General features: G+C 36.2%; 1 protein-coding gene across 1 annotated transcript in view; it reads left to right on the forward strand.

Moving 5' to 3' along the window:
* Positions 1 to 15875, forward strand: part of VAMP4 (vesicle associated membrane protein 4) — a 39902-nt gene that overhangs the window by 7957 nt on the left and 16070 nt on the right. Inside the window, exons 3-4 of the mRNA XM_017530013.2 lie at positions 5348 to 5394; positions 10951 to 11001. Coding sequence (XP_017385502.1) covers positions 5348 to 5394; positions 10951 to 11001 — 98 coding nt within the window. The remainder of the gene's footprint in view (positions 1 to 5347; positions 5395 to 10950; positions 11002 to 15875) is intronic.

Below are 15875 nucleotides of genomic sequence, written 5' to 3' on the forward strand. Positions count from 1 at the left end.
TTTTTGGGTCCAGAGGGGACAAAGTCTCACTGTCACCCATCCTGGAGTGCAATGGCGCAATCTCGGCTCACTGCAATCTCCCTCTCCCAGGTTCAAGCGATTCTCCTGCCTCACCCTTCTGAGTAGCTGGGATTACAGGCATCTGCCACCATACCCAGCTAATTTTTGTGTTTTTAGTAGAGACAAAGTTTCACCATGTTGGCCAGGCTAGTCTCGAACTCCTCTCCTGACATCAGGTGATTCGCCCACTGCAGCCTCCCAAAGTGCTGGGATTATAGGCATGAGCCACCGCACCCAGCCTTTACTCTTTTTTGTTGCTAGATAACATTCCCTTAAATTGATATAATACATTTGGTTTATCCATTTATCAGTTCATAGATATTTGGATTTTTTTCTACTTTTGGCTATTTTGAATACTGCTATTGTGAATATTAGCATAGAAGTTTTTCTTTGAACATGCTTTTATTTCTCTCGGGTATAATCTAAATTGCTGAGTATTGTAGTAACTCTATGTTCAGCCTTCTGAAGAACTGCCCAGCTGTTTTCCAAAGTGGTTGTACAATTTTTACATTCTCACCAGCAATGTATGAGGGCTTCGGTTTCTCCACATCCTCACGAACACTTATCTGCCTAGTGGGTATGAAATTATTTTCTCATTGTGTCCTATTATTCTTTTTTGACACTGCATCCCTATTATTCAATGAATGTATGAAAAGGCATTGGTTTTTATGTGTGTTTCTCAGTGTACAATTATAGTAAACATACCTTATTTTTAGTGTCGTTATCCACTAAACCAAATAAATTATTACTGTTATCATTATTTTGAGACAGGATCTGGCTCTGTCACCCAGGCTGGAATGCAGTGGCATGATCATGACTCACTGCAGCCTCCTCCTGGGCTCAAGCAATCCTCACATCTCAGCCTCCCAAGTAGCCTGTACCACAGGCATACACCACCATGCCGCCTTCTTCTTCTTCTTCTCATTATTATTATTATTATTATTATTGGTAGAAACAGGGTTTTGCCATGTTGCCTAGCCTGGTCTCAAACTCTGGGACTCAAGTGATCCTCCCTCCTCATCTTCCCAAAGTGCTGGGATTACAGGCATGAGCCACCATGCCCAGCTGTAAACTAAATAAACTATAAATGTAATGCTTGTCTGTTACTTGTTAGCTAAAATATTACTCAACAAATATTTATTTTAAAAATGACCTAATGCATTTTCTTGAATATTATTGGTTTTTAACATTTTCATGTGGTTATTGACCATGTCTTCTCTTGGGAATTATGTATTCCTATTCTTTGTTTTTCTATAATGTCTTTTTTCTTACTAGTTTGTCAAAGCTTTTGATATAATACAGACATCAGGTCTTTTGTCTTAAAGTGTATTGCAGATGTTTTCTCCCTAGTCTCTTGCTTGTTTTTTCACCTTGTTTTTGATGTCTTATGTTGAAGTTTTAAATTTTTATATAATCAAATATGCTAATCTTTTTCTTTCAGATTTCTAGAGTTGTGTGTTGTTTAGGAATAACTTACCCCTCTTAAGAGTTAACTATTAAGAGTTAAATATTTATTTTATATTTTGAATCTTTGTGATTTCATAACAAAATATATCTAAGGTTCCGTTTTCCTTTAAGTACTGCTGTGACCATACTCTGCAGATTTTGACCTGTGATCTTCTCAGTGCCTTTCATTTCAAAATAGTCTAATCACCTTTTATTTACATTTACATAAGAGTTCATAAGAAGAGTGTTCTTGTTTTTTATGAGGTTTTTTTGCAACAGTGTCTCTTTCTGTCACCCAGGTTGAAGTATAGTGGCATGATCATAACTCACTGTAACCTCAAATTCCTGGGCTCAAAAGATCCTCCCATCTCAGCCTCCTGAACAGCTAAGACTATAGGCATGAGACACCATGCCTGGCTAATTTTTTTTTTTTTTTTGTAGAGACAGGGTCTTGCTATGTTGCCCAGGCTGAAATTGAACTGGGCTCAAGCAATCCACCAACCTTGGCTTCCCAAAGCACTGAGATTATAGGTGTGAGCCATTGCACCCAGCTGAGAAGAGTATTTTAAAACTTGCTTTTGTTATTTGTTTTAATTTCCATTGCATTATGGTCAGAGAACATGATGTGTAATTTCTATTTTTTGGAATTTATTAAATTTCCTTTATGGCTTACCCATAAAGGAAAATAAAATAAAATTTGTTGTTTAGTTTCAGAGTTCTGGATACTTTTTGTATTTGGTTTCTCCATCTCTGAAGGGTATATTAAATCTTCCCTATGATTTTGATGTACCTGTTTCTTATAATTTGAGCAGCTTTTGTTTTAGATATTTTAATCTGTATTATTAGGTATATAAACATTCATTGCTATTAAATCTTCTTGATGGATTGTACATTTATTTTATCATTGGAAAATCAACTTACTTGATTTTTTTAATGCTTTGTCCTAAAATTCCTCTTTATATTGCTAACTGTAACATTCTTTTTGTTAGAATTTGCTGAGATATCTTTTCTACCCCCTTTTTCTTTATCCTTTATTTTGATGTTTGTTTTAGGTGAATCTCTTGTAAATAGATACTGGCTAGAATTTTTTTGAACCCTAAGCACATACAGTTTTTGTTATTAAATAGGGACATTCCAACCAGTCACATTTATTGTGAATAACTAATACACTTGGACTTTGTCTGTGCTAGCCAGTTAGTCCTGCCAGCAATGAATGCTCTTCACCCTGATCTTTGGCTGGCTCTTTGTTATTTGGATCTCAGCTTAAATTTCACCTCTTCAGAGTGATTTTTTATGACAGACTAATCTCAGGTAGTCACCTCATTGCTTTCTGTCCCATTACTGTTTTAATTATCTGCATAGCATTTGTCACAATCCTGTTTTTCTGAGAGCTCAGACTTTGCCTGTTTTGTTCAAAACTGGTGCTTAGTACTTAGTGCACGTAGAAGCACATAAAAGATGTTCAAAAATACTTGTTAAATGAATATTGAATACATCCTTCTTTTTTTATTCTTTAGTATATGTCATATACATTGATTAGATATAGTGATATTCATTATATTTCCTATATTTTCCTTCCTTTCCCTTATACCTTCTCTTATGCTAGATTGATTATTTTTACTCATCTCCCTCCTTGATATTCAGATATTTTACTCCCTTCCTCTCTCCTTCCTTCCCTCTGTTGTTATTACCTTTATATTTTAATGGTAATGTAAATCTGTGTTCTCTGTCAACATACCAAGAACTAAGCTGCTTCCATTATTTTACTTTTTAATTCTAGTACTGTTTCCCCTTGCTCCATTCCACTCCTCATCAAGATGAGTATGTTGGCAATGCTTTCGCTTCCTCACTTCACTCTCCCACTCCCAGCTTCTGGGCTTTGTGGGAGAAATTTTAGATTCTTTTTAAGCTTTTCTTTATGATATGTAGTCTTTTTTCAAAAGCTTTAACTTATCATTTACAGTCACATTATTGTCAACTATTTAGATTTGACCACACATTGTGTTAGATTTATTGATTGTATCTACCTCAGTCTTAAAATCTTTGTTTTGAGTTTCTTTTTGGCCAGTGAAATTCCTTGAGGAATTTCCTCAGAAAGAGTAGTGTATTAATTTCTCATTGCTGCTGTTACAAATTACCACAGACTTAAAACAACAGAAATTTATTGTCTTATAGTTCTGGAGACCAGAAGTCTAACATGAGCTTATGGGGCTAAAATCAAGGTGCCAGTAGGGCTGTGTTCCTTCTGGAGGCCTTGGGGAAGAAACTGTTTTCTTGCTTTTCCTAGCTCCTAGAGGCTTCCTGTGTCTTCAGAACCATCAATGTAATATCCCTCTCCCTCTCCCCCTCCCTTTTCCCTCTCCCCCTCCCTTTTCCCTCTCCTCCTCCCTTTTCCCTCTCCTCCTCCCTTTTCCCTCTCCCCCTCCCTTTTCCCCCTCCCTTTTCCCACTCCCCCTCCCCCTCCCTTCCCTTCCCCCCACCTCTGCATTTGGCCCATATGAATAATTCACAATGATCTTACCCTCTCAAGATCTGTAATCCCATCTGCAAAGTCCCTTTAACCATGCAAGGTAACATGGTCACAGGTTTTGCTGATTATATTAGCCAGGCATGGTGGCAGGCCCTGTACTTCCAGCCACTTGGGAGGCTAAAGTAGGAGAAGCTCTTGAACCCAGGAGGCAGAGTTGCAGTGAGCTGAGATCTTGCCACTGCACTCCAGCCTGGGCAACAGAGACTCTGTCTCAAACAAAACCAAAAAAAAAGGTTTTGATGATTAGAACATGTACATCTTTGGGGAGCCATTATTCTGCTTACAACAAGTGGTACCATTTGATCATCCCTAATCTGAAAATCCAGAATGCTCCCAAATCTGAAACTTTTTAAGTACCAATATGCTGCCACAATGGAAAATTCCACACCTGACCTCATGTGATGGGTTGTAGTCAAAACTTTGTTTCATGCACAAAGGTATTTAAAAATATTGTGCAAAATTCCCTCGGGCTGTATATGTAAGATATATTTGAAATTGAAGGTCTTTATGAAGCATAATGAATTTTGTGTTGAGACTTTGGTCCCATACCCAAGATGTTTCCTTATATATATGCGAATATTCTAAAATCCAGAATTTGAAATACTTCCAGTCTTAAGCATTTGGGATAAGGGATTCTCAACTTGTATAGTGTTTGAGTTCTTGTGTGTCTGAAAAGGTCTGGGTGTTGCTCTTCTTTAGCCTCCTTTTGGGCTTTATGTCTTCCCTTTTAGGGGTGAAGGTGAGCTGTCCTCATTTTAAGGAAAATTGTTGTATGTTGTAAAAGTCTACAGTTGTTTTTGTTTGGAAGTTCAAATTTGTTTAGGGGACTGTTTGTGAATAGAGTAGCTAGAAAGTAGAACATGCCAATTTTTAAGCCCTTCTTCTCAGCTCCAAACTATCCCTCTATACTCTTCTCTGATCCTACAATTGGAATCCACAAACTACATTTCTTCTTTCCACCTGGCTCCCTGTTAGGTTCTGCCAATAGACAGACACTGGAAGTCAGAAGGAAGGAGAAGGGACTTGTTCCGTCCTGTTTACCCGCAGTTCCTCACTCCAATACCAGATTCAGTGACCTTTCTACCTTTTTTAGTCAGTTATAGGATTCTAGAATTAGGAGCATTTTCTTTGCAAAGTTTGTAAATGTTGTCTCACTTCTTTTTGCTTCCAGTGAAGGATATATAATGATTTTCCCTTCTTTATGGACATTTGGTATTAAGAAATTTCACTAGTATAGAACTTATTACTTCTCTGTGATATTTTATAAGCCCTCTGAATCTGAAAACTCAAGTATTTTTCTTTTTTTGACAGAGAAATCTTTTGGAAGATGATTCAGATGAAGAAGAGGACTTTTTTCTGTAAGTTTTTTTTTTTTTTTTTACATCTTTATTAGGGTGTAATTGACAATAAATGCATATATCTAAAGTATACAGTATGCATTTTGGCAGACATACAGTAGTCTCCCTTTAGTTCTCCCTTATACAGGTGAGATGCATTCCAAGATCCCCCTTTGGATGTGTGAAACCACAGAGAGTAGCAAACCTTATATATTTATGTTTTTTTCCTATACATACATACCTATCATAAAGTTTGATTTATAAGTTAGGCACATAAGAGATTAACAGCAATAGCTAATAATAAAAATAGAACACATTTAACAATATACTATAATAAAGCTTTTGTGAATATGGTCTCTCTGTCTGTCTCTTAAAATATCATACTATATTCACCCTTCTTGTGATGATGTGAAATAATAAAATGCTTGCATGATGAGATGAAGTGAGGTGAAGGGTGTAGACACTGCAACGTAACATTAGGTACTATTGACCTCTGACGATATGTCAGAAAGCGAATCATCTTTTTTAGTTGGTCTTGGATCATGAAGCCAAGAAGATGATAACTACATCTTCTTGGGGTGGGTAGCATATACAGCATGGATACGCAGGACAAAGGGAGGATGATTCACATTTTAAGTGGGACAAAGTGGGGCAACGTGAGGTTTCATCATGCTACTCAGAATGGTGCACAATTTAAAACTTGTTTTAAATTGTTTATTGAATTTTTTATTTCTGGAATTTTCCATTTAATATTTTCAGACCACAGTTGACCATGGGTGACTGAAACTGTGGAAAGCAAAACTGTGGGTGAGGGGGAGCTTACTGTACTGTATACCTGTGACATCATCACCAGAATCAAATAATGAACCCCCTATTGCCCTGAAAGTTTCCTCATAACCCTTGGTAATCTACTGCTTTCCCAGTCCCTAGGCCACCAGTGGTGATCTGCTTTCTGTCACTGTACTTTGTATTTTTTTTTTAATTTTTTTTATGAATGAAATCATGCAGTATGCCCCATTTTTAAAAGCTGGCTTTAGTCAGTGTGGTGTTTGAGATTCATCCATGTGTTAATAGTTGGGTTTTAAAATTTTCTGGGTAGTATTCCACTGTATGAATGCTGCAGTTCATTTATGCATTCACTTGTGTGTGGATTTTTGGGTTGTTTCTACTTTTTGGCTCTTACATATAAACCTGTGTGCAGGTTTTTGTTTGGATACATGATTTATTTCTCTTGTAAAGTCAGGAGGGACAACATTATTGTGAGAGTTTTCTCTGGGGATTGATGTAGAGGGATATATGCCTGAGATGAAACATTTACCTCTTACTTTGTTAAGATAGTGTGGCTTTTCTTGTAGAGGCTGGGATTTTTTTTTTTTTTTTTCTCAACATGAAAACATTTTATAAAAGTTAATGGAAACCTGGCCAGGCACAGTGGCTCATGCCTGTAATCCCAGCACTTTGGCAGGCCGAGGCAGGTAGATCACCTGAGGTCAGGAGTTTGAGACCAGCCTGGCCAATACAGTGAACCATCTCTACTGAAAATGCAAAAATTCCCCAGGCATGGTGGTGTGCACCTGTAATCCCAGCTACTCGAGAGGCTAAGGGAGGAGAATCACTTGAACCCGAGAGGCGGAGGTTGCAGTAAACTGAGATCGTGCCACTGCACTTTAGCCTGTTGTGCCACTGTACAACAGAGCAAGACTCCATCTAAAATAATGGGGAAAAAAATGCTTACAAGATAGATAGCAGCAAATCCAGTAATAGAAAATAGTATCATTTTTGGCAGAATGCCAGATAATGTGGGGAGATAATTTTCTGTGGGTGACAAGATTTCCATAGAGTCACAAAACAAATTGCCTACAATGCTACTTGTAGTGAAAAGCTTTAGACTAGAGCAATGACTACTCCTCAGAAAGGAACTCAGGTTTTTTAATTGTTTGCTGATTGATTTACTGACTGACTGAGACAGGGTCCACTATGTTGGCCAGGATGGTCTTGAACTCCTGACCTCAAGTAATTCTCCTGCTTCAACTCCCCCACCAGAGTAGCTAAAATTAATAGCACAAGACTCTACACCCAGGAACTCAATATTGAAAAGAAGGCCAGATGCTTTGGGTAAATAAATGGTTACGTGAATGTAAGTTAGTTACCCTTGTGAGAAACACTACCTCTTTGAACCAACAATTTACCACTGGAGGTCAATTCCCAAATAATGCTGTATACCTTCCAAAGGGCCTGACAGCCAAACCAGCACACCTGTTTAAAATGCAGCTTCCAGCCGCTGTGCTGCTGTGTGTTAAAGGGAGACACCAAGTAAAGTTCTTGAAATAATTTTTAAAAATTGACATGCATGTTCATAGTAGCAGTATTCACAACATCCAAAAGGCAGAAACAACCCAAATTTTCATCAACAGAAGAATGAATAAAATGTGGAATATACATAAATGGAATTTATTCAACCTTACAAAGTCTGGAAGGAAATTCTGAAATATTCTAAAACATAGATGAACCTTAAAGACTTTATGCTAAATGAAAGAAGCCAGTCATAAAAGGAAAAATATTGCACGATTCCACTTACACAGGTACCTGGAGTAGTCAAATTCATAGACACACAAAATAGAATGGTGTTTGCCAGGGCCTTCAAGGAGAGGGGAATGGTGAGTTAGACAGTTTCAGTTTTGCAAGATGAAAAAGTTCTCGCGATGAATGGTGATGATAGTTCATTAAGTGAATTACTTAATGCCACAGAACTGTATGCATAAAAATGGCTAAAATAGTAAATTTTATGTTATATGTATTTACCACAGTAAAAATTTATTGACCCTATATGCGTGGCTCTGTTTCTGGACTCTATGTGTCTTTCTTACATCAATACCACAGCAATCACTATCTTAAGTACTGCAACTTTATAGTAAGTTGTGAGGTAGTGTAGTGTATATCCTTAAACTTTGCACTACCTTTTCAAAGTTCTTTTGGCTATTGGAGGCTCTAAGCATTTTCATATAAAGTTTAGAATCATCTTGTCAGTTTCTACAAAAAGCCTGCTAGAATTTTGGTTGGGATTATAATGAACCTATAGATCAATTTGGGGATAATTAACGTCTTAACAATATTTGGTTTTCTGACCCATTAATGGCATATCTTTTTATTTATTTGGATACTTAATTTCTCTCGAAAGTATTTTGTAGTTTTCAATGTCTAGTAGTTGCATTTTTTCTTTGTCAAATTGATCCTTAAGTATTTAATAATTCCTGATGCTACTAAAAATGACATTTCAAGTGGTGTTTCACAATTTTAAAATGTTGTACTCATTGCTAGTATAAATATTATTTTTGTAAATTAACCTTGTATTCTACAATCTGGCTAAACCCATTTCGTAGTTTTGGTAGTATTCTTACAGATTGTATTGGATTTTTTACATAACAATTATGCTTTCTGCAAATAAAGTTTTATTTCCTCCTCATCTATATGTTTGCTTTTTATTTCTTTTTCTTGCCTTACTGGTCTGACTAGAACATCCAGTAAAATATTGAGTACAGGTGGTGAGAGAGAATGTCCTTGCTTTGTTCCTGATCTCCCTTAGGGGAAGCATTCATTCTTTCATACTAGGTTTAATTTTCATTGCATGTTGTTATTGTTGTTGTTTGTAGCTTTATCTGGTTGAGGAAGTTTCCTTCTATTCCTGGTTTGTGAAGAGTTTTTATCATTAGTTGATGTTGGATTTTATCAAGCATTTATTTTATATCTATTGAGATGATCATATGGTTTTTCTTTTTTTTGTCTGTGGTGAATTATATTGATTGAAATTTTAAACCAACGTTGCATTCCTGTTATAAACCATACTTGGTCATCATGTATTATTCATTTAAAACATTTTTGAAATCAGTTTGTTAAGAATTTTTACATCTGTGTTCATTAGAGGCATTGGTTAGTTGATAGTTATGTCTTTTTCTTGTGTCTTTACCTGGTTTTTGTGGTAGATTCTTATGGGCCCCAGATAATGAGTTAGGAAAGTTATGTCTTTTTTAGTTTTCCAGAAGAGTTTGCATACAATTCATATTTTTTCTTTATTAAATGTTTGGTAGAATTCACTACTGAACAAATCTACTCCTGGAATTTTCTTTGGGGGATTTTTTTTTTAAATAATTTTTGACCCACAGAAGAGTTGCATAGATAGTATAGAGAGTTCCTATTTATCTTTCACTTAGTTTCTGTTAATAAATCTTACATAACCATGATACATTTGTCTGTAGTGATGTTCCCTCTTCCATTCCTATTACTAATTTATAGGATCGTAAAATAGGATTTACAATTTTTTTTCTCTCTTTTTTCCTGATCAGTCTGCCTAGAAGTTTATCAAGTTTTAATTTTCAAAGAACCAGCTTTTGATTTTGTGTTTCTCTATAAGTATTTTGAAGTCCCATTACTTGATAGATGAAACAGACATAGCTGCTGCTTTTTTTAAAACCTACCATGCAGATAATTTTAATTCATTAATTTTCAGATTCTATTTTACTTTATAACTACCTCACTTAGACTGCTTTTCCTTGTTTTTCAGTTGACCGGTTCTTGTAAGTTCTTGCCTACTTTTTAGGAATGGTCTCTGGCTCAGAATATTAGTTTTCTCTATGAAATTCAATGTTTAAAGTCATTTTGGAATGGAATACTGTTCCAATATTCTAAGGCTTAGTTGGAGTTTTAAAGACTTTAAGGAAAAAGCTTAGAGGAACTAAGGCAAGATGATATATTCACACTTACACATTATATTAAATAAGTTCCAGTAAACGGTTTTTTTTCCAAAAATTTTTTATCAATTACTCTTTTTTTACCTCCTTTAGAAATTGCTGTATGTCCTGAAATTTAAGAACCTAGTTTCTTTTGCTTTTTTAGTTTATATCTTATACTCTATCTCCAGAAGAATCATAATTACTTTAAATATCCAAATGTTTTCAAGAACATTAAAATGGATTGGTAAGATGTGATATACACTCAACAACAATAAGGAGATAATAATTTGAGTAATGTTAATTTTTTAAAATTTCTTGCATTTCCCTTTTGCTGTGTTGATAAGTTTAAGATGAGTAATCAAAAATACTTAAAAACTGTTAGTGTTTTGAATGAATTTTTCGCTCTATCCATTTTTGTTAATCAGCATTTCACTTTGTAGTTTCCTCATTTCATTATATCCACATTCAAAGTGAATTGCGCTTTTAGCTCTACAATTGACCATAAAGATATTAATTTTCATTGGCAGTTAAGTAGTTAGGATATTTCAGAGTTTAATGATCAGAACAAATTCTGTATTAGTTTGTTATATAAGATAATATAAACCTTAATTTCTCTGAAAGTTTTAACATTCAGAAGAATTAGCTTAACTATGACTAGAAGTAAGTACCAATGAAGTAAAGACATGATTACCTATTACTCAGTTTCACCAGTATCAGTAAAATGTGGTCCCTTATGATAAATGACTGATTCATGTTTAGAGTTCAGTATTTGTATATACTTTCTATCTTTTGTTTGCCTTGTTTTAATGCTATCACTACTAACATGTACTTGGTATGTACTTGTTTGCAGAAGGGGACCATCTGGACCGAGATTTGGACCTAGAAATGATAAAATTAAGCAGTAAGTTTTCTTCATTTGTTTAAATAATTAGCATGTTTCTATGTAGACTAGAGACTGGTGAACTGCAGCCTGTGAGACAAATCTGGCTGCGGCCTGTTTTTGTAAATAACGTTTTACTGGACATAGCCATGCCCATTTGTTTTCATATTATTGATAAGTACTTTCAAGCTACAGTAGCAAAGTTGAGTAGTTGGGACAAAGCTATGGCAGATTTTATGGCTCACAAAAATCTAAAATATCTGCTAAGTGTCTGGTTCTTTACAGAAAAAAGTTGTTGACCCCGATGAAGACTAAATACAACTGCTGGGTTATAAAAACCTAATTCATCTTATTTTATATACTAAATATAACTGCTGGTTTATAAAATCCAAAGTCTTTTTATTTTCTCAGAATTACAGCTAAGGAAATGCAGGATTGTTGGTTTCTTTGATTGCCTATGTCAAATCCATTTATTTAGCATAGTATAAAGGTCTATTTTTGTTTTAAAATTATTCCTATTTTCAGAATGATAATAAAGGTAATATTTGTTGATGTACAGCATGTTTTTATCTACTTCCAGAATTTTTTCATATCTCTTATCATAATCCATATATTGATCTAAGTTTTATGGCTAATTAATTTGTGGCTTAAAACCTTTGCTGTGTATACTATTTGGTGATAGATGATAGGGATATGGTGCTATAATGAATGTGTCTAATGTTGAAAAGATAAGAGTACTGACAGGAGAGGATAAGGAATGGACAGAGCAGTGAGTCATTTGAGGAAGGCTCTGGAACTGACCAAGCTATGAATACCAACTGGGGAAGGTGAATTGCATGGCTCAGGTTCAAGACCTAAGGAGGGATAATAGTCACTACCCTAATCCTGGTTATAGATGGCACACTGTGGGAAGGGTTCTATAATGGAGTACCTGGTTATTGGTGAGATACTTGTGCTTTATTTAGGTAGCTGTTGGTGTGAAGAAATATTTCCATACTTAGCCTAATTCTAACTAATGGATTTTGAGATATGGAACCAAACAACCAACAAATGATTACAAGTACTAGACTGGGTGTATTAGTTTTCTATTGCCGTGTAACAAATTACCATGAATTTGGCAGTTTAAAACAAGACACATTTATCATCTCACAGTTTCCTTGGGTCAGGAGTTCAGGCATTTCTTAGGTGGGTCTTTTACTCAGGTCTAACAAGATGGCAGTCAGTGTTTCACCAGGTATGACCAACTCAGGTAGTTATCAGAATTTATTTTCTGCAGCTATAGATTTCATGATGCTTGCTTCTTCAAGGCCAGTAGAAGAGAGAATCTGTACTGTTTCAAGTCTCTGATTTGACTAGAGATATAACAAGCCACTTTTAGATGCAAGTTATCACTTGCATAGTAAAAGGAAGAGTAGCCAAAGTTAGTAGCTCTCAGGGTCATTGTCGTACATACCAAAAATAATGATACAGCTGTGTGCAGTGTTTCACACCTGTAATCCTAGTACTTTGGGATTCTCCTTTAAATGAGGATTGCATGAAGCCAAAAGTTTTGAGAGCAGCCTAAGCAGCAAAATGAGACCCCTTTCTCTTAAAAAAAAAAAAAAAAAAGACGGCAGGGCGGGGGGAGGGCGCCTATGGCTGCAGTACAAATTGTGGAGATACCCTATTGCAAGCAAAGGAGCTATTTCTAGACTATGGTTTTTATAGTCTTCAGATGTAGTCTGCAGAAAGTTTATACCTCATCAGAACCTGGGAGGTGATAAACTGTCTTATGATAGTCTCATAAGGGAAACAGGGAGGTGGATGGAAGGAGGCCTCATGAGCCACTCATTCTCATATTCTCAGGGAGATCACAAGCATTCTACCAATACTTAAATTAGCTGTAGTTCAAGCCTGTATGGCATGTGTGTATGCCAGTGTGTAATGTCTGAGCCATTCTCCTGCACTGAGCCAGAGTGGCTTTTGTATCCACTCACATGTTCTCTCATACCTAAGCTGTCACTGGAGAAGAGGGCTCCACTGATGACACACCTATTTTTTTTGTCCTGCCAGTATGCTTTCTTACCTGTCTGATATCCTTCTGAAGAGTGAACCTAATAAGGATTGTTGCCGATTGGGGTCTTTTGATTTTCCAGCTGAATCCCCAAACCACCACCAGTTTTACAGAATAGGCATTAAAGAATATATGTCTATGTTAGTAAATGCGAAACACACATGAATTTGTATGTGTATACTTATGCATTAAACTATTAATATAGTAACTTTGGTGATCACAGAATTTTAGAATAGTAAGGGATTGTTAAGTATAGTGTTTCTTACTCTAGAGCTGAAAGCTTGCTGGATTTAGTTAGAAGAAGGTCATTGATAAAGCATGCAAATTAAACCTTGACGAATGCTTATCTAAGCAGGGCATGACTCCCCAGTGTGCCCAAGATGGAGGAGCACAACTTGCCACAGAACTCAGCCAAAGACAAATCTCTGGCATTACTTTGGTACCCAAAACTGCTAACACTGGTCAGTTTCTTTAGTTAAGCTATTATTACCACTTAATTTATAACATTTCTATACAGAGTATTTCCTACTGCATAGATTAGTAACATCGTTGCTTTCTTTGAACTTGATTGAACACAGTTATTAATGTTGATAACAGATTGATTCTACAAAAACCTGACATCACTTCCTAAGAAAGACTTTTCTTGAGGAAAATTTTTAAATATTCATATGACTACATAAAATTTATGCTTCTCTTTGGAATGTTTCCTTTGCTTTTTAAATTTTGTTTTGTTTATAAAGAGAGTTTGTTCAAGCATAAAGTATAAGGATGGACCACCTGGAAATACCAGCTCCAAAGGAATGAAATTTGTGTTCCAAAGTAGGGAAGATTTCATTTATATAAGTAGACAGGAATTTTTAGCAGGATTACATTTCTTTTGCTTTTAAATTAAATAATAGCATTATAAATGCCACTCTAGTGAATTGTAGACATTCTGTGTTAGGGGTAGGGAATCTCCTAACTATAGCCTTGGTCAGACCAGCTTAACTTTTATAAGATTCTCTCCTTCAACTCCCACCCCAGGGAATGTTCCACGGTATAACAGCAATATATATATATATATATATATATATATATATATATATATATAGTTGCAAAAATTCAGCCCAACTTTAAAACTTCTTTTGTCAGCAGTACCTTAAAACACCAGAAGATGGGGATATTAACTATGAAAATAAATACTTTCTTTCAGGAGTTTTTTTGTTTTTGAAAGAGACCTTGCTCTGTCACCCAGGTTGGAATGCAGTGGCACAGTAACAGCCTACTGCAGCCTGAAACTCCTGGGCTCAAGTGATCTTCCACCTCAGCTCCTGAGTAACTGGAAACTTCAGGCATGCACCACCATGCTCAGCTAATTTTTTATAGAGACAGGGTTTCCCTCTGTTGCCCAGACCGGTCTCAAACTCCAGGGCTCAAGGGATCTTCCGACCTCAGCCTCCCAAAGTTCTAGGAATACAGACATGAGCCACTGCACCTGGCCAATATCTTCTTTATAAAATAAGGAGTGTATATTGCAAAGCATGAACTTTTTTCTTAACCAAAGAGTACCGACATTTATCAAGTATGTGCTATGTGTTAGGCACTATGCTAAGTGTTTGAAAAACACTATCACATTTAATTCTCACAAATAAGGTAGAGATTATCATCTTCATTTTAAAGGTGAGAAAATAGGAGGCTAAAACAGGCTTGCAAGGCGAATTCCAAAGTCACATAAGTAGTAAGTGATACAGTTGTATTGCAAACCCAGGTCTGTCTGAATATGGAACCCAGGGGCTCAACACTATAGCATACAGCTTCTCTGTTGGTAATTGGAATAGAGCCATTTCAGGAACACAGGTGCTGTCAGACTCTAAGAGGATTTAAAACAGTATTGAAAATGTCTTTTCCTCATTATGTTCTTTCTCATGTCTTTTATTCTCTCATGTGAATCACCTTTAACTGGCCATGATATAAAATCTCCACTCTTCCTTTGCAAACTTGCTCTTCCTTTGAGTTCTTACTTTATTATTTTAGTTAATAGCCATCATCTACTACCACTTAGTTGCTCAAATTATAAATCTAAGCATTATCTACTCTTTTTTCTTCCAAATTCCTTCACCCACATCCAGTTAATCTCCTAGGTCTTAAAATATTACCTCCAAGAGGTAAAATACATATATTTCCTTTTCCTAGAACTTCCTCACCATTCACTACCTCCTTTACTCTGCCTAATTAACTCTTGACTCCTCAAAATTCAGCACAGGAGTCTTGATGTCATCTCTGGTCCAGGCTGAATTCATCTAGGCTACATGACTGATACTATGGGCTTTCTTCTATTATAGCCCTTAACACATGGTAGTATAATCATGAATATAAGTTTTCCCTACTGGAGTATAGTCTTTCTAAATATCAGGCTCATAACCTTCACATTGGTAACCTTGATGAATAGCATAATAATAACTTTTTTTTTTTTTTTCTTAGAGACAGGGTCTCACTCTGTCACCCAGGCTAGAGTGCAGTGGTACGATCTCAGCTCACTGCATCTTCCACCTCAGGAGGTTCCTCCCACCTCAGCTTCCTGAGTAGGTGAGACTATAGGCACGCACCACCATGCTTGGCTAATTTTTGTATTTTTTTTTTAATTTTTTTTTAATTGCATTTTAGGTTTGGGGGTACATGTGAAAAACATGCAAGATTGTTGCATAGGTACACACATGGCGGTGTGATTTGCTGCCTTCCTCCCCTTCATCTATATCTGGCATTTCTCCCCATGCTCTCTCTCCCCACCTCCCCACCCCCCCATCCCTCCCCCATTTCCCCCCAACAGACCCCAGTGTGTAGTGTTCCCCTCCCTGTGTCCATG

Source organism: Cebus imitator, unplaced genomic scaffold (assembly GCF_001604975.1).
Source record: "Cebus imitator isolate Cc_AM_T3 unplaced genomic scaffold, Cebus_imitator-1.0 Scaffold62, whole genome shotgun sequence".
NCBI lineage: Eukaryota > Metazoa > Chordata > Mammalia > Primates > Cebidae > Cebus > Cebus imitator.